This window comes from Protobothrops mucrosquamatus, unplaced genomic scaffold, assembly GCF_001527695.2.
Source record: "Protobothrops mucrosquamatus isolate PMUCROS unplaced genomic scaffold, P.Mucros_1.0 scaffold_197, whole genome shotgun sequence".
NCBI lineage: Eukaryota > Metazoa > Chordata > Lepidosauria > Squamata > Viperidae > Protobothrops > Protobothrops mucrosquamatus.
The window spans coordinates 283,372-304,992 of NW_015386273.1; the positions used below are offsets into that span (position 1 = coordinate 283,372).

General features: G+C 44.6%; 1 protein-coding gene across 1 annotated transcript in view; it reads left to right on the forward strand.

Annotated features, from left to right (window-relative positions):
- EXTL1 (exostosin like glycosyltransferase 1) overlaps positions 1 to 19,422 on the forward strand; it is a 50,874-nt gene extending 31,452 nt beyond the window's left edge. Inside the window, exons 4-11 of the mRNA XM_015824989.1 lie at positions 1,159 to 1,278; positions 2,836 to 2,968; positions 7,407 to 7,525; positions 12,075 to 12,164; positions 13,303 to 13,389; positions 15,948 to 16,108; positions 17,739 to 17,910; positions 18,975 to 19,422. Coding sequence (XP_015680475.1) covers positions 1,159 to 1,278; positions 2,836 to 2,968; positions 7,407 to 7,525; positions 12,075 to 12,164; positions 13,303 to 13,389; positions 15,948 to 16,108; positions 17,739 to 17,910; positions 18,975 to 19,163 — 1,071 coding nt within the window. The 3' untranslated portion in view covers positions 19,164 to 19,422. The remainder of the gene's footprint in view (positions 1 to 1,158; positions 1,279 to 2,835; positions 2,969 to 7,406; positions 7,526 to 12,074; positions 12,165 to 13,302; positions 13,390 to 15,947; positions 16,109 to 17,738; positions 17,911 to 18,974) is intronic.
- The last annotated feature ends 2,199 nt before the right edge of the window (positions 19,423 to 21,621 follow it).

The following is a 21,621-nucleotide window of genomic DNA, read 5'->3' on the forward strand; positions in this document are numbered from 1 at the left end:
GCACCCTGAGGAGACCCACCCTGTGGGAGCGTGCATAAAAGGCTTCCATTTTCCTGTATAAAGTACAGCAATTATTTGGAATCTGGAGGTATTCATTTATTTACCTCCTTGGAGTATTTTTATATGGCCTTTCATTGATCACGTCTCACTTATTTCTTGTTCTTGCTGTGGGTAACTTAAACATTGATTTAAATAGAGAAACTGATCTAGGAATGGGTGGAATTCTGGTAGCCGAATTACTGTAACCTTTATTATGACATTGCCTTGAGCGTCCTGGATAGATTGCATTTGTGGCAGGCACGGACCTTGTTGGTCAGAGAAATATCAATTCTGCGGATAAATAGCTCTAATATGCATACATAGCTTAGTCAATGTCCATTCTGCAGTTTGTTTATTTATTTACGTCCCACCTTTTATTATTTTTTCAATAACGAAAGGCAGCGTACCTTCTTAATACTGCTTCCTCCTCCTGTTTTTCCGCACAATAACAACTTTAGTGAGATGGGTTGGGCTGAGAGAGAATTACTGGCCCAATATTACCCAGCCAGCTTTCATGTCTAAGGCGAAACTAGAACTTGAGTCCTCCGGGAGAAGGGCGGGGTATAAATGAAATAAATAAAATAAATAAAATAAACTTACAGTCTCCTTGTGATTGGGTCCAAGTCACCCAATTGGTTTTTCGTGCCTAAGGTGGGACTAGAACTTACAGTCTCCTTGTGATTGGCCCCAAGTCATCCAATTGGTTTCATGCCTAAGGTGGGACTAGAACTCATAGTCTCCTGGTTTCTAAACAGGTGCTTTAATCACTAGACCAAACTTTTTGGTCTAGTGTTGGTTTGTTTATCTCCACATCATCCCTTTTTTGGTGCTTTTTGTTGTTGAAGGAAGATTTTTTGATGTTTTCCTCCATCAAAACAACAAGACTGTATTTCAGCTATATAGCAGCATAAAATACAAAGAAGGAAAATTACATCCATTGTAATAATTTCACTGAAACTTATAAGCAGTATAAGATCTCTAGAAGCTTGGATAACTAACGCAATACTGTAAAAAAAGATACTGAAGTATCTCTGTAAAAATGATTGCGGTTCTTCCCTCTGTCATAAACTACCCTGCATTCTCCCCTTCCTGTCTTCTGTTCTTGCTGCTTCCTCACAGATTCCATCTACAGTCCGATGTCTGAACAATGACAAAATCCTAGCCTTCCAACAGCAAACTCAGTTTTTATGGGAAACGTATTTTTCTTCTGTGGAGAAGATTGTGCAAACCACTCTTGAGGTAAGCTGCAGAAGTGTGCCCACCATTTGCCCAAATAATTCATCTGTAATTATTTCTGTTTCAATGATTGGGGTCACATGTCATGGTGAATTGGGGATTGCTAAATAAATTACATGGATTCCTGTGACAAGCCATAAAACGTGGCTTGTAGAGTGCAGTGAGTAGGTTCACACAACACGGTCAACTCTGAAACAAATTGGCTAGCTTCATGCAACATATTCAGCACATAATGGCTTGGCATGACGGCCAAAGGAAGCCACAGGAGGTGGGAACCTTTAGCTTTCAAGTTGGTCTAGGTGTGTCAAGGTGTGTCAAGCCTCAAGGTGTGTCCCCATGATCCATCAACCTCCTTCCAGTAGTTCTTTGTTCTAGGTCAGGGCTGAGCAGTTGGAGGAGAGAGAAGGAGGGGAGAAGGTGTGGTTAAACTTCATGTAATTCCCTTCATGGCTTCACTGATCCTTAAGTCACGCTCCACACAGCTGGTCTACTCTAAACCACACGGAGATGGCTATTATTGGACCAATCTCCCTGCTACCCACCACCCTTCCTATCTGTTGCTTGATACACCAGTTAGTGGTGAAGTTTTTCAGATCTATGAGTGCAAAGGGACTTCAACTTGCCTTCCTTGGACCCAGAACTAGAAGAAATTCATAGATGCCAATAAAAGGCAGAGTCTCTTTGAATGGTTTGAAACATTTGCTTCTGGGCTTTCTCACCACCTGGGCTGAGTTGCCGTTTATGAGATAAGCTGCCAAACAGCTGCCTTCTGTCTCTTAAGGTTTTATGTCTGCATTTTCTTTCCTTCCTTCTTCAACCTCCCCACCATCTCTCTTACCTTGGAAAACATCGTTTCTTTTTTCCTTCTGGTCAAAAGTTTGGACAAATGGGGAAGGGAAATCAAAGAGTTTAAGTTTCACCTTCCCCACCAAGTGTCCTAACAATATCATATCATGCTTAAAAATACATCTAGGTATATAGATATAAATATAAGTGAGCAAGAACTCTTTTTCCTCTTGACCTATTCAAATTGTTTTTAGCCAGGACGAATGTCTATAGCAGATCTGGGCATTTTATGGCCTCTTTGGCTATCCCTGTCCGGCTCATGTGAAGTCATTCGTAAATTAGAAATCAAATATAAATACTTGTACCCCATGCCTGCAATATAACTGCTTTGCTTTTATTTTGAAGGCAACTCTTAACTCCTGCACAGAGTTGGTACGAGGTATATTTCAGTCTAGCATGCTTTGCTTAATTTTATAGTAATAGTTAACATTTATGTAACACTTTCAGTTCTTTTTCTGACTGCCTCACCCATAGTTTCCTTATTCAGGCACACAATATGCCTGCTGGTAACTAACCAGTGGAATTACAGAGGAGGCATCAAAAAGACAATAATGGCATGCCAAATTTGAATCTGGACTTCCTGATTAGTGTAGCTTTTTCTACTTGGGGCCAAGAAGAACGGTTGAGCTTGATCTCACATCCAAGAGACGCCTTCTTTTCTAGCAGGTGCAGATAGCTCCGGGGTGTAATGACAACTATCTTTCTCTTTGCTAGATAATAAAAGATCGGATATTTCATCAGGAATCACGCCCAAAGTTCTTCTGGAACACGCTTCCCGGAGGCTTGGTGGCCTTGCCAGAATACTCCACTCATCTCAACGACTTCCCTTTCTATTATCTGCAGCAAGGTATGGGAGATACTCCTGCACCGTTTCTAACTTCATTTTTTAATCCCTACTCCTTCTCTCTCAAGAGGTTGGGGTTGTTGAGGTGGTGATGGACTTACCCCGAAATGGTGCGGCATGGAATGTTCCAGACAGTCCTCAGTTTACGACCACGGTTGGGACCAGAATTTCTATTGCTAATCAAGGCAGTTGTGAAGGGCATTGCCCCCAATTTTATGACTTTTTTGCCATGATTGTTAAGTGAATCAGTGCAGTTGTTAAAGCAGGGGTGTCAAACTCAATTCCATTGAGGGCCGCATCAGCATTGCGGTTACCCTTAGGGGGCTGGGTGGGTGTGGCCAGGGTGGGTGCAGCCTACTGGGTGGGTGTGGATGGAGTGGATGTGGCCTACTGGGTGGGTGTGGCCAGCTCTACACCGTTCACGTCAAGGGGGCCTGTGGGGGCCTGGGCAGGAGTGAGATAGATCTGAGGGTCTCTGGCAGAAGGGGGTGGGACCAGGGCAAGTGCCAAGGCATGGTCCACTGGAGGAGCCTCACTGTTCCTCTCAGGCCATGTGGGGGGGGGACTTATGGAGCTAAGACTGAATGTGTTTCAGCATAGATGGCCACCACAAAATTGTACATTGGCTCCTGGCCAGCCTGGGCCAGGGCCAAGGCAGCGGGGGCCGTTCCCTCACTGTTTCCAGGATGGCTTCATGGGCCACAAGAAACCACTTCGCGGGCTGCATCCGGCCCCCGGGCCTTGTGTTTGACATGTCTGTGTTAAAGTGAATCAGGTGGTCATTAAATGAATCCAACTTCCTGCATTGACTTTGCTTGTTGGAAGCTGGCTGGGAAGGTTGCAAAGGGGGGGGGGGATGCGATGACCCTGGGATGCTGCAACGGTCATAAATACACACTGGTTTGCCAAGCACCTGAATTTTGATCATGTGACTCTGGGGATGCTGTGATGGTCAGTCGTAAGTGCAAGGACCAGTCATAGGTCATTTTTTTCCAATGCTGTTGTAACTTTGAATGGTCACTAAACAAGTGATTGTAAGTTGAGGACTACCTGTAGTCTCTCTTCCAGGATACTCCATCAGGCACCATGATGTCCACCACCTATTTTCCAGTTTCATCTTTTACAGAGGCTCAATATTATCATTAGCATGAATGTTTATTTCCTTGCAGGTTGGTCTACTTTAGGAGGAGCTGCGTCTTAGATTTTCCCCCCACTAAAAGCATTTTTGTACTTTTGCAAATTTTAAGGTTTCCCAAGTAAGCTGATGCCCATCTTCTGTTTTTTTTTTCTTTTTCTTTTTCTTTTTTAAAAATTAGTATTTACTCACTGCATTCATCATTAAGGGGAGGGTTTAACCTTACATAATGTAAAGAATCATAGAGATGACTTTAGGGAAGGTCTGAGGAAGCGGAAGAAACCAGCCATTGAGCAGAGACTTAAGAGAAGAGATTACATAGTCCAGAGGTTGCAGGAAGCATGAGAAAGAAACAGCCCTGCTGTGATTTTGTTTACTTTAAGATGGGACAAAGAGAAACTTGGCTTTCAAAAATTAAAATAAACAACATTCCTGGAGTCCCTGCTGTGCCTGTTTCTTGACCTGATCTCCTTTGAAGGGCTGACAAAGAGCTGTGTAAGTAACGTAAGTAAGTAACGCAGAGCAGCCTCTGTTCCCAAGAAGCTTACAATCAGGCCTCTGGGAGAAAAATCAAAAGGGAGAAACCCACACAATAGAGTAGAGTAGAGTAGAGTAGAGTAGAGTAGAGTAGAGTAGAGTAGAGTAGAGTAGAGTAGAGATAGAGATAGAGATAGAGTATAGAGCAGAGCAGAGCAGAGCAGAGCAGAGCAGAGCAGAGCAGAACAGAATAGAACTGGAAGGGACCTTGGAGGTCTTCTAGTCCAGCCCCCTTCTCGAGCAGGAGAACCTGTACCATTTCAGACAAGTGACTGTCTAGTAGAGAGGATGGAATGAAATGCTGTTTCACATCCATTTCTGCCAGGCATCCCCAACTCCCTCTTTTATCAGGCTGGGGGTCATGGCTGGAGTCTCAACAGTGCATCATGAGCATTGTCACCAAACAGCTACAAACAGATAGTCCTTGATTTACAACCGTTCATTTAGTGACCGTCCAAAGTTAACAACATCACTGGGAAAAAGTGACATGACTGTTTTTCACACTTATGATCGTTGCAGCATCCCCACGGTCATGTGACTAGAATATGGACGCTTGGCAACTGGTTCATATTTATGACGGTTCCAGTGTCCTGGGGTCATGTGATCCCCTTTTGTGACCCTCTGACAAATCAAGCCAATGGGGATGCCAGATTCATTAAGCAACTGTGTTACTACCTTAACAGCTGCAGTGATTCACTTAACTTTGGCAGGAAAGGTCATAAGATGGGGCAACTGTTTCGCTTAGCAACAGAAATATTGGGCTCAATGGTGGTCCTAAGGCGAAGATACCTGTCCTGTGACAGTCATAAGCCATCTATTCCCCAAAAGGCAAGCTGGTAAAAATTGGTGCCTCTGCTTCTTCCAGACTTGAGGATGTTCAAATGCTTCAGTTTAATGGTCTTTTTTTTATCAATGCAGAAGAGCTGCCCAGACAAAATGCTGAGCAATACCCACACACTCTTTTTATTTACAAAAAAGCCTCTGAGATTCTGGCATGACAAAGTCCCAAATAGCGCAGTCCTGGAATGTGCTGGAATCTCTAGTATGTATACCAGACATGTCAAACACAAGGCCCGGGGGCCAGATGCGGCCTGCGACGTGGTTTCATGTGGCCCGTGAAGCCATCCTGGAAACAGTGAGGGAATGGCCCCCTCTGCCTTGGCCCAGGCCCAGGCCGGCCGGGAGCCAATGTACAATTTTGTGGTGGCCATCTATGCTGAAACGCATTCAGTCTTAGCTCCACAAGGCCGTCTGGAAACAGCGAGGAACCAGCTACTGCCGCGTCGGCCCCGCCCCCTGGGTGCATGCTGGAGAGGGGTCACCCTTTGTGAGGAACGAAGAAATGGACCATGCCTTGGCGCTTGCCCCGGTCCCACCCCCTTCTGCCAGAGACCCTCAGATCTGTCCCACTCCTGCCCAGGCCCCCACAGGCCCCCTTAACGCAAACGATGTAGAGCTGGCCATGCCCACCCCGTACTCCATCCACACCCACCCAGTGGGCCGCACCCACCCTGGCCACACCCACCCGGCCTCCCAAGGGCAACCGCAATGCTGATGCGGCCCTCAATGAAATTGAGTTTGACACCCCTGATGTATACACTATTGAAACAGCGACGTCTACGCTGGCTTGGGCATGTCGTGAGAATGGCTGATGGTCAGATTCCAAAAGATCTCCTGTATGGAGAACTAGTGCAGGGAGAGCACCCCAGAGGGAGACCTGAACTGCGATATAAGGATATCTGGAAGAGGGATCTAAAGGCCTTGGGAATGGACATTAACAGCTGGGAATCCTTGACCTCTGATCGTTCAGCCTGGAGGCTAAAGACGCAGCATGGCCTTCTCCAATTCGAAGAGACACTTGTGCGGCAGGCTGAGGCAAAGAGGCAGTCCCGGAACCAGCGAAATCTGGGGGTTGGACAGGGGACAGATTGCATCTGCCCTCAGTGTGGAAGGGACTGCCACTCTCGAATTGGCCTTTTTAGCCACACCAGATGCTGCCTTAGGTCCTCTTTCCAGAGCACAATACCATAGTCTCTCCAGACTGAAGGATGCCAATGATGAACCTGATGTTTTAGGAAGGAAAGATTTAGGAAGGAAAGATAATGCGGGATTAAATTAGAGGGGGCTTGGATTAGAACTGAGTTCAGCTGCCATCTCAGCCATTGGTGGGGAGATCTTGAGCCTGCCACTTTTTTTTAAGCTCAGTCTATCTTCAACAACTGTTTGGGGTTAAAATGAAGGGAGATCCTTGTGTTAGGCTGCCATGTAGAGCACAGGTCTCCAAACTTGGCCGCTTTAAGACTTGTGGACTTCAATTCCCAGAATTCCCCAGCCAGCATGGCTGGCTGAGGAATACTAAAAAAAATGGAGTCTACAGGTCTTAAGGTTGCCAAGTTTGGAGACCTCTGTGCTAGAGGAACTGTGAAATGGGGCAGGGAACCTGGCAATTGGTGTCCATGGAGCCACCTCGTAGGCTCCTGCTGTAAACGAGCATAGCTGAAATTGTCACTGATGTTATTATCTCTGTTTCATTAATTCCTCCTGCTTTCTTCTGCTGTTTTCGCTGGCAATGAAATCTGAATTGCAAGTTTCCTATGGGTGGAGACCTCTCTCTCCTTTTATCTTCTGAAATATCATGTACACTGGTGGCACTAAATGAAGCACTAATGATAATTGGTTAGACGGGGATTAAATTTCAGCAGGTAAGCCAAAACAGATTTGGAGGAGCTTTTTAAGCATCTCAGACTCACCAGTTCTCTCCCTTAACAGGATCCAGCCCCTCCGAGAAGTTTACAGCATTAATCTGGGCCGTCTCACCCATTGTCTCCCTTTCCCAGCCCATCCTCAAACTCATCCAAGCTGTCTCCAGATCCCAATACTGTGCCAAGGTAAAGGGGTTTCTTGCCGTTATTGTGGTGATAGTGATTGCAGTGTCCCCCCCCAATCACATGATCAAAATGTGGATGCTTTGCAATGGGCATGTATTCCCAATGATTGCAGTGTCCTGGGATCATGGGACCCCCATTTGCAACTTTCCCGGTTGGCTTCTGCCTAGCAAAGTCCATAGAGAAAGTCAAATTTGCTTAATGAATGCATGATTCCCTTAACGAGTGCTGTGACTTGCTTAACAACCATTGCAGAAAAGGATGTAAAATTGGACATAACTTACTTAACAACTGCCTTGCATAGTGATGGAAGTTCCCGTCCCAGTTGTGGTTGTAAGTCAAGGACTACCTGTCCAGGGGTAGGCAACCTCGGCTTTTTTATGACTCATGGACTTCAACACCCAGAATTCCTGAGTCAGCTATGCTGACTCAGGAATTCTGGGAGTTGAAGTCCATGAGTCATAAAAGAGCCGAGGTTGCCTACCCCTGACCTATACGAACATATTAGCTTTATGTTGAGGAATATGAAAAATGATCTGTCTCCATCTAAAATATGCAGCGCTGCAATCCAGTCCAGTCCAGGTAGTCCTCGCCTTACGACCAGAATTGAGTCCAAAATTTCTGTTGCTAAGTGAGATATTTGTTAAGTGAGTTTTGCCCTTTATTACGACCTTTCTTGCCACCGTTGTTAAGAGAATCACTGCAGTTGGTAAGCGAGTAACCCAGTTGTTAAGTGAATCTGGCTTCCCCCATTGACTTTGCTTGTCAGAAGGCTGCAAAAGGTAAATGACATGACCTTGGGACACAGTAACGGTCATAACTATGAACCATTTGCCAAGCACCTGAATTTTGATCACGTGACCCTGGGGATGCTGCAACAGTCGTTAAGTGTGAAAAACAGTCATAAGTCACTTTTTTCAGTGCTGCTGTAACTTTGAATGGTCACTAAATGAACTGTTGTAAATCAAGGACTACCTGTACCTCGAATTTCTATTGCCTCCTTCCCACCACTCTCCTGTTTAATAGCAGCTCTCATCTCCTTGCTACCCTCTTAATCCAGACTTCTGAGGCTCCACGTTGTCATTCCCACCTCTTGTTATGAAGATGGCTAGAAGGTGCGATCTTCCAGAGTTGTGCTGTACAAAATCACACCAAGCTCTGGTGCCTTTTCCATTCCCTTGTATGTCAGAGGGTTGTGGTGGGTGTGGCAGCCTTAGGATACACCTGGGTGGGCTAGTAACCTTTATTGCTGTCAGCAAGTCTCACCTTCCCCTCTAACTACAGGGCAAGTCCTGTCAACAGCCACGTCTGTGCTGCAGATGAGCTCAGCTAACCAGGCCGCGCCCATCCTGAGCATTTCAAAATGTATGGCAGTAAACAGAGCCTTCTCAGTATGTGAACTCTGGAGTCTGAGCCCACTGTCCTTGTAGCTTGTCTGCTTTAGAAGGAAAAAATCAGTTGACTTCGGTAAAAATACTAAGGGAACATGCATTGGTGTGTAATCTAGTATATTATAGAGGAGCCCATTGGGTGTAGTGGTTAAAGGTGCTGGATAGAAGCTAGGAGACCATAACTACTAGTACTGAGGCCAATCTCTCTCAACCTTGGGGAGAAGGCAATAGCAATTTGTTTCTAAAAATGTTGCCCAGAAAACTGCAGAGTCCACCTACTTGCCAGGAGTCCAAAGTAATTCAGAGGCAGAAGAAAGAAAGGAAACGAAAAAAGAAGAGAAAAATCAACAATGAAAGCTTGGCTTTCCTTTTGGAAAGATTGAGTGGCAATTGTTTGGTCCTGCCCCACAATACGAATTACTGCCAAATCCTGCATTTTTAAAACCTCATTCAATTGGAGTAAATCAGGATCGTGTCTGCAAAATTCTCTTGGGTAGAGTGTGATGGCCTTGCGTTTGTTTAGATCTGAGGCACTCAAGGGGAACATGTGAGCGTCCTGCCTTTCCTAGTAGAGGTAGTAGTAGTCTCCAAAAGTTGTCTGCTTCCTGGTTTCTCATGGTTTCATTGAATCCCAGCGGGACAGTTTGGGAGTGACTCTTATTCTAAGGCGTTATGAGGTTGGGAATTGCAAACGGGCAGGGAGGCTTCGGAATGATAGAAAAATGCCTAATGGGAAAGCACGCAGCAAAAAGGGTACAGGTAGTCCTTGGGTTATGTTAACGATCTGAACACGCTGAAATCATGGTGTCCTGACACTGACTTTTTCTTCAATATCTGACTAAAGCAGGGTGGAAAATCCTTCTTAATGAACCATGCCACTTTATTAAAAAGGTTATGATGATGGTACTAAATTAAGGGGATTTATGACCAATCCTTGGAGTTCCAGCCATTGCAGCATCCCCACAGTCGCACAATTGCAATTTCTGACAATCCCTACTAGCTTCCCATAAGCAAAGTCATGGGGAAGACGGCAGGAAGTCGAAAGCTGGAAGTTACCGTTACGTGAGATCCTTGCTTAAACAAATGACAACTGGAATTGCCAGAACTATCATTGCTACATGGCACCGTCAGGTGACATTGTGCTTTACAACCGCATCACTTAGCAACAGAAATTCCGATCCCAGTTTGCCATCCTAAGCCAATTATTTTTATCTTTCAACATTCCACCAAGGCTCCAAGAGAAAAAACTTGGAAGGGAATTCTCAAGCAACTGAAAATAAGGCAGAAAAGCAGAAACCTCTTTCCAATGAAAGAAAGCAACGGAGAAATTGCAAGTCCCATTTTAGTACCCCACCAGTATGAAGAGCTTTTGTCTGTCAGTTGCACGGCCTGGTTTTATGGGGGCAAAAATGGGACAACACAGCCCATCGAGTTTCATAGTTGGTGGACGTTCCATGTTCACAGTGCTGCTGCTAAAAGGACTTTCCTTTCACCTCACACCTAGAAAAACAATTTCCGAGAAAGATCTCAAATATATCAAGTGGGAAAATTTCATTAAGAAAGATCAACGTTTCTGCCGCTTTCCTTATAATGAGCAACTGAAATGCTTTTACTAACTAGAGCAACTTTTTAGCTGCTCCTTGGTTGTATAATTTAGATTTGCTGCAGGAAACCATTAACATTTTGGGGTCAACCGTTCCTATGAACCTAAAATGCTGGCTTGAGACTAGACTTCTGGAGCCAAAACGTGGCGGCATTTGCACAGAAGAATACTTGCTTCCAAACCCCAGTTGCTGTTTGAAAGCAGGGATTCGGGCAGCTGGCCAAGCAGGGTAAGGAAAATTGTACAAGCTGAAATTCCCGAGGCAGTCTGGGGATGAGACAAAGCCAGAGGACCACCCCAAAGAGGGTGGCTTTGAGACATCGGTGCAGGAGGTACTGTTTGTACTGCAGCGCAATACAAACAAGGTAGATTTAGCACAACAAGAGTCTGCGGCGTGTTTTCTTAAATAAGACTCATAGAAATAAGCAGAGTTCATGCCCATTTCAATGAAGTTCTGTGCCAGTAGGTTTTGTTCCTTCCCATTCATGGGAGGAGACATGCCATTGGAGGTGTTTGCATCAGAAAAACCAAAATACGGTATGTTCCTAAGGTAGCCTTGTGAAATTGTCTTCTGCCTAACTCTTTACGTAGTCCCTCTCCAACCCCAGAGATGATCCCCAGAGATGGATTTCAGCTTCCATAATCCCCAAGTAGGCTGGCAATTGGCCGAGTTTGGCTAAGAAGAGTGGGTCTTGCAGTCCTGATGGGAGAGGGTGATTATAAAGCCTAGGTCAGGGGTAGGCAACCTTGGCTCTTTTATGACTGGTGGACTTCAACTCCCAGAATTCCTGAGCCAGCCATGCTGAGGGGAAAGGGAGAGGTTTCCAAGCTGAGCCATGCTGGCTCAGGAATTCTGGGAGTTGAAGTCCACGAGTCATAAAAGAGCCAAGGTTGCCTACCCCTGGCCTAGGCTGTTTTGGTTTTTTTCCCACCCTGTGTTGGAATTTTGTTGGCATTATAGAGCGAGCAGAGATGTCAGGGAGAACATTCAGTGGTTTTGCTTGTTTTCTGGAGTTTTGTTGGTGGGTTATAGCAGTGGGTGTCTTAAGATGGATGTCTTAAGATGGATCTTAAGATGGATGTCTTAGACTTAAGGCACTCATATCACTCCTGAAGCCCCGGTCTGATTTTTAGGGGAATCAGGGGTTTTGGGAGAATAACATTTCTGGAGAAATTGAAATATCTCTTCACCCCACCAACTAAACCCACTTCAGGCCTTTTGGAAGGCCTTAAAAACCTGGCTTTCCCTTCTGAATTTAGAGCCAGGATGTTAGCAAGACTTGATTTGTTTATAGTATGCTGTGTTCTGCAATGAATTGAGCAATGGGTTATTTTTTTATCTAGCATCTTTTAATCTTTTAATTCTTTTAAATATGTATGTTTTTGTTTGTAAGCCTTGCTGGTTGCCAAGAGTTAATTGGTTAAGATGGGCGGCCAAATTAAGTTGCAGAAGGAACAAACAAACAAACAAGTACAGCACGGGCCACAAAATGAAAAAAAATGATTGTTCTGTTGCACGTTTCAGCTAGCTAACCAGGCATTTCTGTTTCTTGTACAGATTTTAGTCTTATGGAGCTGCGAGAAGCCACCTCCACAGAAGTGGACGCCGACCACAGTTCCCTTGACTGTCATTTTAAGGAGCAACAAGGTAAGAAGCCATCCAGATTATGGTTGTAGTTGTCATATTTTAACAAGGGGAGACTTGGGAAAAATCTGCTGAGGCCCACACTCCAGCAGGAATCCTGCTTTCTAAACACCCCGGTTCACTTATCACAGTGATGGCGAACCTTTTAGAGACCGAGTGCCCAAACTGCAACCCAAAACCCACTTATGCATCGAGTGCTGGGTGGGTGTGGCCCATTGGGTGAGCGTGGCTTCGGTGGTAACGGCAGACTGGGTGGGACTAAAAAGTTCAATCAATCAATTCCAACTTTGCAAGATCTTTTTTTTCCCGTGAGAAGTTGAAATTGATTGATTGATTAAACTTTTTTTTTTTTTTGCACAAGGCGGCGGAGGCCTAAAGCGAAAAGGTTTTATAAAACGCAGCTGAAGGCCTAGGACTGGGGCGACAGTGCGCGTGCCCCAGAGAGGGCTCTGAGTGCCGCCTCTGGCACCCGTGGCATAGGTTCTCCACCACTGACCTATCATTTAAAGCCAGTTCTCCTCCTTATCATTCAACGTGCATTTTCCAAGCATTCAACCAAAGACCAATGTATGGGCAAGAGTAAATCTTCCACTTGACCTTTCTTACTCTGCGATTTTCAAAAGAAATGTCCTGGTGGGCAAGTATTCAAGAGGAAATAGTTACCAACAGCAGAAACAAAGCAGAAAAGTAATATGAGTAACATCTCAGATAACTCCACCCCAGTTCTCATGAAGATAAGGTGGAGAGAGGGAGAAAGTGCGTTCAGATTTATCTGAAGATTATCTCTCTCACTCTCTCTCTCTCTCTCTTTATCTACCTATCTATCTCCCACCTCTAATAGTTTTACAAATAATTCAAGGTGGTGAACATATTGAGCACACCTTCCTCCTCCCTATATTCCCCACAACCATCACCCTGTGAGATGGGTTGGGCTGAGAACCACTGACCCAAGGTCAACCAATCAGCTTTCATAGATAAGGCGGGACTAGAACCCACAGCCTCTTGGTTCCTAGCCTGATGCCTTAACCACTAGACCAAACTGGCTCTCCCATATCTGTACAATAAACAAATAAATGACTTTGATTTCCTGTCTGGTTCTTCCTTGAAGGTGCTTTTCTGTTTCTTCTCTCTTCTCCTGCAGGTCAGCGAACGGTTTTTGCCTTATTCTGCCATCGGAACGGATGCTGTGTTGAGTCTTGATGAATATACCAGCCTTTCAACCAGTGAGGTAAGAAAGTTCTCCAGAATCTAGTATGTCTAGTTTAATGAAGAGAAGGACCAGGGGGGACATGATAGCAGTGTTCCAATATCTCAGGGGCTGCTCCAAAGAAGAGGCAGTCAAGCTCTTCTCCAAAGCACTTGAAGGCAGGACAAGAAACAACGGATGGAAACTAATCAAGGAGAGAAGCAACCTAGAACTAAGGAGAAACTTCCTGACAGTGAGAACAATTAACCAGTGGAATAACCTGCCTCCAGAAGCGGTGAATGCTCCAACGCTGGAAGTTTTTAAGAAGAGACTGGACAGCCATTTGTCTGAAATGGTATAGGGCAGTGGTGGCGAACGTATGGCACGGGTGCCAGAGGCGGCACTCAGAGCCCTCTCTGTGGGCACGCGCGCCGTCGCCCCAGTCCTAGGCCTTCAGTTGGGTTTTATAAAACCTTTTCGCTTTAGGCCTCCACCGCCGTGTGCAAAAAAAAAAAAGGTTCAATCAGTCAATTTCAACTTCTCGCGGGAAAAAAAAAGATCTTGCAAAGTTGGAATTGATTGAACTTTTTAGTCCCACCCAGTCTGCCTTTACCACCACAGCCACGCCCATCCAATGGGCCACACCCACCCAATAGGCCACACCCACCCGGCACTCGACGATGCATAAGTGGGTTTTGGGTTGCAGTTTGGGCACTCAGTCTCTAAAAGGTTCGCCATCACTGGTATAGGGTTTTCTGCCCTTCCAACATCATCATCATCATCATTATTATTATTATCATCATCATTATCATCATTGTTATTATCTTTCTACTCATGTTGTAGCTATGGAGCTTGCATAAGGGACAAATGACTACTTAAACACAGGGAAGGCCTGGAACCTGGGACAGTTGAGTAGTCCCTATAAAGGAGAATATTTGTAGCTGAAGGTTGAAATGAGGGGTCCTTAGTACTCTCTGATCTTGGTTATTTTCTTGCAGATGTTTCATTACCCAGATTAGGTAACATCATCAATGCTAGCGTTCATTACCTAGTTTGGGTAATGAAACGTCTGCAAGAAAATAACCAAGATCAGAGAGGTAGTCCATCCACTGCAGCTATCTTGGCCAAGAGGGGGCTAGGGATGTCCCCCAAATTGTATATATCTTACCTATTGGACAAAGCAAACCTATATGTATATGCAATGTTTTGCAATCAAATGATTGAAATTTAAATTGTTTGACTTAGAAAAATGGGGGAAAAGGAAATACGTATATACACTAAAATATGGAATTCTCTTGTCTAATGAGTTATCCGACTCTGATTCCCCATTGTAAAATGCTTGCTTAGATGTGGAAAGGGAAAGATAAGTATCTTTGCATGGTCTGCTTGCAAAAGGTTCTAGCTTTAATTGGGGACATCTCCAGAACTGGTTAATAGACAGTGTGGCTGATTCTGGAGAATTGCAGCTGGTGAGACTAGGTCAGTCTTTGCCAACCTGATGCCTTTCATTACTACTTTTGGAATGGCCCGTCAGCATGGCAAGAGGTGGGAATTCTAGGAATTTCTAGAAGATGAGCCAGCAGTGTGCTGCAGCTGCCAAAAAGGCCAACACAGTGCTGGGCTGCATTAACAGAGGGATAGAATCAAGATCACGTGAAGTGTTAATACCACTTTACAAGGCCTTGGTAAGGCCACACTTGGAATCCTGCATCCAGTTTTGGTCACCACGATGTAAAAAAGATGTTGAGACTCTAGAAAGAGTGCAGAGAAGAGCAACAAAGATGATTAGGGGATTGGAGGCTAAAACATATAAGGAAAGGCTGCTGGAATTGGGTATGTCTAGTTTAATGAAGAGAAGGACGAGGGGGGACATGATAGCAGCCTTTCAATATCTCAGGGGCTGCCACAAAGAAGAGGGAGTCAAGCTATTTTCCAAGGCGCCTGAAGGCAGGACAAGAAGCAATGGATGGAAACTAATCAAGGAGAGAAGCAACCTAGAACTAAGGAGAAACTTCCTGACAGTTAGAACAATTAACCAGTGGAACCACCTGCCTCCAGAAGCGGTGAATGCTCCAACACTGGAAGTTTTTAAGAAGAAACTGGACAGCCATTTGTCCGAAATGGTGTAGGGTTTCCTGCCTGAGCAGGGGGTTGGACTAGATGACCTCCAAGTTCCCTTCCAACATTATTATTATTATTATTATTATTATTATTATTATTATTATTATTATTATTATTATTATTATTATTATTATTATTATTATTATTTATGTTTAAGTGGATACACATTATGCATACTATGGATGCCTCACGCTAACAGCTAGAGCAGGGGTGTCCAGTCTTGGCAACTTTACAAACCTGTGGACTTCAACTCCCAGAATTCCCCACCAAGCCATGCTGGTTGAGGAACTCTGGGAGTTGAAGTCCACCGGTCTTAAAGTTGCCAAGATTGGACACCCCTTCTCTAGAGATTATGCCACTCGGAAAAAAGAAAGAATATAATTCGAAAGTAGAAGACACGACTTCCTCTAGACCACCATGAAGACTTCTGATGAAAGAATCTCTTTTCTCCAATTGTTTTCCTGCTCTCTTCCTTTTAGGTTGACTTTGCCTTTGTCGTATGGAGAAATTTCCCCAACCAGATTGTAGGCTTCCCAATGCGCAGCCATTTTTGGGATGCCAGCAAGAACCAGTGGAGCTACACTTCAAAATGGACCAATGAGTTCTCTATGGTTCTCACTGCAGCGGCATTCTATCACAGGTATCCTTCCTGACTGAAGAGTATCCTTCAGTTGGAAAAACCCCATTGAGGCGATCAAATTCAGGTCCTACTCAGTGCTGGAATCCCAACTGATATGACTGTCAGGTTCTGCTTGAAGCTTCCCCCTTAGTCATTTGTTTACATTGTTGTTTGTGAGAAGCTCTCTCTAACCTTCTACTGGAACCTGCTTTCATACTTTTTAAGCCCGTTCTTCCATCAGTTGCGTTCTGGACATCTCTGGGTGAACATCAAGCATCTTTTAGATTAGGGGTCCTCAACCTTGGCAACTTGAAGACTTGTGGACGTCAACTCCCAGAATTCCTCAGCCAGCAAAGCTGGCTGAGGAATTCTGGGAATTGACATCCACAAGTCTTCAAGTTGCCAAGGTTGAGGACCCCTGTTTTAGATAATGGTTGAAGAATAAACAGGGAGGTTGATATCTTTAGAATGAATCCAGTGGTAACTATAACATTGGATCATTGAATAGATTCTGTGTGGATTGGTCTTGAAACTATGGGTCTCTTTCTCACATACACCTTAACCTTCATCTAAAAAAATGAATATCCTTTGATTATGCGCCATCAATTCATTTTTGATTCCTCGCAATCACATAGATTTTCTCTATGAGGATATAGTTCTAACCTGTTCTTACACTCTTCAGTTATCTTTAAATATACTACTGTTGAAGTAGTCTTTTCACCTGATTCGCCCCCACTCTCCTCCTTCCTCACAACATATTGGTGAATATTCCCTTTGGGTTATGACTATATAAGCATTGGTATTTTTAAAACTGAACTCTCTGTGGATTACAAGCCTGTGTGTAAATATTTTTAGCCAAATTTCTATAAATTAAATCTGCAATTTAGCTCTTTCTGCAGAGGCTAAGTGGAGAAATAAAGGGATGTGGTGGCGCCTTAGTTTGTAGAAAAAGGCGGGAAAAGCAGTGCTAGAAGGGTTTGCTCTATTTTTATATAAGAGTGACTTGCCTGTGCATGTCACTCCTTGATTAGGCTGTTGTTTACTGATGACTTCTAGATCTGTCTTTTCTAACCAGCCATTTTATTAATATTTGATGGGAATTCTGGGAGTTGCAATCTTGACACAATTAGGCATCTGGTTTTTTGAAGGACAGTGGAGTGGGTCAGGAAGAAGATGCCACCACAAGATTAGTCTATTTATGTACTAAGAAATATGGTTCAACTAAAGTTCTCCAGTCCAGCAAAGAAGCATGTAATACGATAATTAGAATATGGTCAGAAAGCAGTTGGAAAAACATTGTTCCAGCAACCAGTCTTCAGAAATGTTGGGTTTTTAAGGCTCTGTTTTCGGGGCCCTACTTGAGCCTCAGGGGCTGGCAATCCTGTTGTTGTTATCCCATCTTTATTTTGTAGGTAATGCATACTATCCTAGAGTGGAAGGAGCTACTGAATTCAACCACCTGCACTCTACTATTTAATGGCTCTTATCTAATATTCAACCAGAACATTCTAAATTATGTATTCTGAGATGATTTTTAAAAAACAGATTGTGGTACAGGAAACACACCTGGAGGGAGCAGGTTGAGGATGGGAGCCTTATACGTTTCTGCAGGGATCTTCTTTCTGCCCACCCCTATGTTTTCCTTCCACAGGTTCTATCACAGCCTCTTCAGCAACTATTTGCCTGCCAAACTAAGGAGCTTTGTTGATCAGATTGCCAACTGTGAGGACATATTGATGAACTTTCTGGTTTCTGCTGTAACCAAATTGCCCCCCATCAAAGTGACCCAGAAGAAACATCTCAGGGAGAGCCCACCTCAGCAGGTAGGTAGGCATGGATGGGAACAAATGGAGCGGGGGCAGAGGAGAAAAGGAAAGGAATTATTCCTGTCTTAAATATTTTATTTCCAGCACTTCTTGATGCCCTTTAAGTATTACTTAGGTAAGACTTCTCCCATTTGGTGCCCTTTGGATAAGTGAGGATTTCACTCCCATAATGGCAGCATTGGCTACTGACGGTGGGAATTGACACACCGATTTAAGGAAAAAGCAGACTTGTGCTACTCTTTGGAATCCATACTTAGCAGAGAGGTCCAAGAGGCTCTTTTGAACCTGAGTTAGTTTTTCAGTGGGCAGAACGTGTGAACCGTGACCACTTTTTTGATAGGGGTATATACCTGAAGTTCTTAGGGTATCTGGCTGATAAACAGAAAGGTGAAAAGCTCCACATTTAGAAGGAGTTCACCTCTCAATTCCAGTTGTTGAGGAGCAATAGAAGAAGGCAGCTGTTATCTTTGTCATCCTCATGCAGAATTTGAATAAAAAAAATTGTATCAGGTTTGGTACAAGGAAACATTCACTCTGGAAAGCGAAAGAGGGCAATTGTATTCAGTATCAGTTCAGAATGTCACTAACAACGTGCCCGAAATTGAAATGAAAGCCATTTCGTGTAATGGTAAAGGTGCTAGCTAAAAAACAGGAGATCATGAGTTCTAGTCCAGCATTAGGCATGAAAGCCAATTGGGTGACTTTGGGCCAGGATTCTACAAACTTGGCCCTTTTATGACTTGTGGACTTCAACTCCCAGAATTCTGGGAGTTGAAGTCCACAAGTCATAAAAGGGCCAAGTTTGAAGAACCCTGCTTTGGGCCAATTTCCAGGAGACCGTGAGTTCTAGTCCTGCCTTAGGCATGAAAGCCAGCTGGGTGGCTTTGGTCCAACCCCCCTCTCTCAGCCCAACCCACCTCACAGGGTTGTGTGGAAAATGGGAAGAAGCAGGGGTATAATGTAGATTGATACACTGTATAAAGTAATAAAAGGTGGGATAAAAAATCTAGTCTAATGATGATGCTTGGTCTCTTTCCCTCGTCTTTCCTCGGTTCCTGAAGCTCCTGAAAAGTGCACCCCCATCCAACAGCAGCCTACATTTTGCACAACGCCAGGAGTGCGTCAATCACTTTGCTGCCTGGTTTGGCAACATGCCTCTGGTGCATTCTCAGTTCCGCTTGGACCCAGTGCTGTACAAGGATCAGGTCTCTGTGCTACGGAAAAAGTACCGGCAACTGGAGAGAGACTAGATCAGGGGAGAAGCCCACTGCCGCTGTCTGGGAAGGCGCGTGAAGAAGAAGACACCAGCCATGCTGGACCCACTGCTTACTGCAGGCCGTTGGTGCTATGGCTGGATTTTGGCTTGGGTTCACTGCATTGATGCCCTTTGAACTCTGGATACTGAAAAGTGGAGACTCTCGCTGGCAGCCAGAGTGGTGCCAGAGGAATGTTCCAGTTGTTCCAGAATGTTTCCAGTCTTTATTGGGTTTTACCAGTATCAATAAAGTTTTGCAGAAAACAACTCTTTCTTGATTGCCTTCTGAGGGCCGTCTCTTTTCAGACAAAAATGTCGGCTTCGGTATTTTGACACGGATGGGGAGCATTGATTCAAAATCGGTGGGGCGTAATCTATATTGGCTCGTCCTGGTCATTAGCTAGAATTGCAGGTAGCAAAATCAGACAAAGGATGTACGTTCAAGTTGCTTGCTATTTCCCTGCTTCTTTTTCAACAATAAAACAGGATGTCTTTGGGGAAGATGATAACGATCTGAACAGGCTGAAATCATGGTGTCCTCACACTGACTTTTTCCTTCAGTATCTGACTAATGCAGGGAGAAAATTCCTCCTTAATGAACCATGCCACTTTATTAAAAAGGCAGCCTTCTTATAACCTTCTAAAACAGGGTTTCTAAATCTCAGAAACTTTTAAGGTCTGTGGACTTCCACTCCCAGAATTCCCCGGCCAAATTAGGGTGCGTCCAAATTTTGACCACATGATTTTGGGAATGCTGCAATGGTCCTTAACCGTGAGAAATGATCACAAGTCCCTTTTTTTCCAGTGCAGTTGTTAACTTCAAATGGTCACTAAATGAATGGTTGTTAAGTCAAGGACTACCTGCACTTTCAATGCAAGGAAAGGACAAGGGTGATAGTTTGGGAAATGCTGTTCAGTGAAACGCAAAAGGACAGAATGGGCGGTTCCTGGCTCAACGGTAGCAACTATGAGAGAAATCTAAATGTCCTAGTGCAGGGGTCTCCAAAATTGGCAACTTTGCGACTTGTGGACTTCAACTCCCAGAATTCCTCAGCCATCATGGCTGGCTGAGCAATTCTGGGAGTTGAAGTCCACAAGTCGTAAAGTTGCCACGGTTGGAGATCCGTCCTAGTGCAGGGCTTTTCAACCGGTGGTACGCGTACCACCAGTGGTATTTAGCACCTGGCAGGTGGTACGCGACCCCTAGCCTGGTGTAGCGGGGGAAGGAACACAGACCTGCAGGAGATCAGCTGGAGCTGCAGAGCTTGGCAGAAGCCGCAGGATCGGCGCACATGGCGATATGGTAATTGGAGCTTCCAATGCACCCGGAAGAGAAAAGGAAGAAGAGGGCGGGGAGAAGAGTAGGTATAAAAGGGGACAGTTTTTGGCGGGAAAGGGAGAGAAAGAGCGAGAACAGAAGAGGCTTAGCAAAGCAGTGAGGAGAGACGGAGCAAGCCGCGTGTTTTCGGGCCGAGGGTGAGTGAGCAAGCTGTGTTTGGAGCAAGGCTGAGCAGGGATAGGAAAACTTTTTTTAGTTCGGTGGACAGACATTGGATGTGGCCTTTTGGTGGCCTTTTGTGGGGGGGAAGAGTGGAGGCCTTTAAAATGGGGGGAAATAGGGTGCTAATCTCCTGGGAATGCAACCGAAGGTGCTGGGAGTCATCTCTAATTATGGACTGGTCATTTTTGTCTTGAAAAATGGACTTGTAGAAACCCTGGAAAGATATCTGGATTCTTCAGAAGGAGCCTGTTGCCTTTCCTGTTTTATTAACTATGGCTCAGAGTTTGCTCGTTGGTCCAGAATTTTTTATTTCAATAAAACAGTACGTTTTACTCTTTTTGTTTATGGTTGCCTTAAGATGAACTGGGAATCTCTGCCCATTCATATTTGCTGGGGTATATTTCCCCTCAATCTACCCAGTATGGTCCTTCTACCTGTGGCTGTGGTGTTGAAGTTCAGCATTAATTTGAGAGGGTTGCAACCGGCCTGTCTGTCAGAATTGATCTTCTGTAGGAACTTCTTCTCTCAGACAAAAGCAGGGTGGGTTATGGGACCATGAATGATCTCTATGTAAATCAGGTGGTTTTGGAGAAGGATATCTATTGCTTTCTGAAAAGTACTTAGAAAGGTGCTCTCAACCTGAATAAAATATGTGAAATTCTTCAGTGCAGTTTTGTGGGTGGGAGCAGATACTCCTATGTAGCTAGGCCGCAGTGTTTCTCAACCTTGACAATTTTAAGGCATGTGGACTTCAACTCCCAGAATTCCACAGCCAGCAATGCTGGCTGTGGAATTCTGGGAGTTGAAGTCCACATGCCTTAAAATTGTCAAGGTTGAGAAACACTGAGCTAGGCAGTCACATCAGAAAAAGGTCTGAAGCAGCAGTGCTTTAACTGAAAAATGAGCAGCTCACTGAACACCTTGCGTGTGGAAGTTGGTTGCACAACAGCTA